At 29.1% G+C, this 2,179-nt stretch overlaps 1 protein-coding gene across 1 annotated transcript in view; it reads right to left on the bottom strand.

Moving 5' to 3' along the window:
- Positions 1-1,374, bottom strand: part of LOC107461040 (amino acid permease 6) — a 6,443-nt gene extending 5,069 nt beyond the window's left edge. Inside the window, exons 1-2 of the mRNA XM_016079482.3 lie at positions 1,194-1,374; positions 818-1,051 (exon numbers count right to left, since the gene is read on the bottom strand). Coding sequence (XP_015934968.1) covers positions 818-1,051; positions 1,194-1,299 — 340 coding nt within the window. The 5' untranslated portion in view covers positions 1,300-1,374. The remainder of the gene's footprint in view (positions 1-817; positions 1,052-1,193) is intronic.
- Positions 1,375-2,179: the final 805 nt, after the last annotated feature.

The raw sequence follows: 2,179 nt of genomic DNA, 5'->3' as shown, positions 1-2,179 counted from the left end.
AAATCACCAAATTCAAAAAAAAAAAAAAAATCAAACACAAATATATGATAGATCTACCTTTATGTGAATTTTATTTACTTTTAATTAATTATGCTGTAAATGAATTATGGATAAAATTAATTAAATTGATTGTTTTTATTAAATGTTGTCACGACATGAATGCATGATGATGTATATTACGACTCTGGAAAGTCCAAGTTTCAACAACAAAACTTAGGTTATAAATAAGATTTACCTATTTTGTATCTTAAATACACATCGATATAAAAGTAGTTAAATGTGAAAAATGGTTAGATATTTTTAACATAGTTAAATATTTATTTAAAGTAAAAATTCATATGCAGTCAACTTCACGTAAAGTTGATAGTTGAAAGCCGTTAAATAATTTGAATGATTTGAGTAAATTTTCATCTAACGATTCTTAGTTATTAACTTTACATGAAATTGACTGTACTTGAGTTTTCACATTTATCTAATAATTTTCGCTTACTAACTTTACATAAAAATTATGATAAAAGTGATTTTTCAAAATATATATATACTATTTGCACGTATGATTATTTCGTTAGAAAATAGTTAATAAAAAAATAGTAAAAAATAGTGAAAATTTATTAGTTAATAAATATTAAATAAGATAAATTTTAACTTTTTTTTTCTAACATTATCGTCGTATTGTATTGAAATAGGATGAAAACTCAGGTGCAGTCGACTTTACGTGAAGTTGATAGTTGAGAATAGTTAAATTCACGTGAAGTCGATTGCATTTGAGTTTTTACTTTAAAATATAAGGAGGACGAAAGAATATAGAAAAAATGACCTAAAGTAGCCTTGACGACGTCGGAATAGGTGTAGTTTCGCTTGCCGTGGACGGGGTCGGGGGAGCGATAGCAGTCGGCGAGAAGAGTGGAGGTGAAGTAAGTGATGAATGAGAAGGCAAAGAGAACTGCCGGACCAGCCACCCAACCCATTTGGGCAATGGCCCATGCAAGTGATAACACTCCTGACCCTATCACCGCCGTTATTATGTGAGCACTTGCTGTTACCCATGTACCTTCATCAATTCAATCAAACCATACAATTATCTTTATGTAAAGTTGATCCTTTTGAACTATAAATTTATAACTTATGCGAGTCTCGTATACAAAATTTATTATTTTTTATTAGTAGTTAACGAATAATATTTAAAAATATACCGGTTCGCTTGGTTCGTCCGTCATCGTCGAAGTTCTTGGTAGCCTCTCCAAAAGCTTCGGGTGTTTCTATGTACATGGTATTCTTTTGGAACTGATCAGTATTCATCTTTGTGATTTGGTTTGAGAGTGCAAAATTGTGTTATTGAAGAGAGAAAGAGAGAAAGTTTGTGTTGTGTTTTGGTTTGGGTTTTGCCAACAAAGATACTTATAGTAGTTAGCACAATAATAGAAAAAGAAAAGTAAGAAATGATAATCATTATAGGGTGTGACAATAAAATAAAATAATAATGTACAAGACTGAGGAGGGAATTAAGTCAAAGGGGCAGATGCATGGGTACGGCACATGTCAAATTAGTGATGGGTGATTAGGAATAATCTTCCATTTTTTTAAATGAAATACTAAAAAAATTTGTTTATTTAATTTAGTCAAAATATTCTACCGTCCACGTTAATTATTTAATTTAATTTTTATATCACTACTGTCACCGTTAAAAAGAGTATTAATTAATTGCATGATTGTGTACTATTAATTACTGCATTAAAATAAAAAAAAATTATTATTTAATATATATATATATATTTAGATAATTATTTTTAAAAAGATGTCTTAGTAAAAGTAGTTATCATATTTTTATAAAATTTTTTGATGGACATAATTTTATTATGAACACATGCTAATAATCTTTAAAATTAATTAATTTCTTTAGACTAGGTAACTTTATTCTTATAGTGGTTAAGAAGAAGGAAGGAAAAAAAAAGTTGGTTGCTTTATAGAAAATGAACTAGTGATTTCAATGAGACAATTACAAAATAGACTTTAAGATGAGCCAATTGAAGAAGAGAAAGTACAATACAAAATTGAAAAGCAAGGGTTAATGGGGTGTTAGGGTTTAAAGGGGCGTTTAGAAAAAAAGAGGTGGAATTTTAAGAGGCCTTAGGAACCATTGAAGGTGGCAAAATGCAGGCTGGCATGTGGGTCCCACTTT

This window comes from Arachis duranensis, chromosome 8 (assembly GCF_000817695.3).
Source record: "Arachis duranensis cultivar V14167 chromosome 8, aradu.V14167.gnm2.J7QH, whole genome shotgun sequence".
NCBI lineage: Eukaryota > Viridiplantae > Streptophyta > Magnoliopsida > Fabales > Fabaceae > Arachis > Arachis duranensis.
This window is presented reverse-complemented; position numbering and strand designations above follow the sequence as displayed.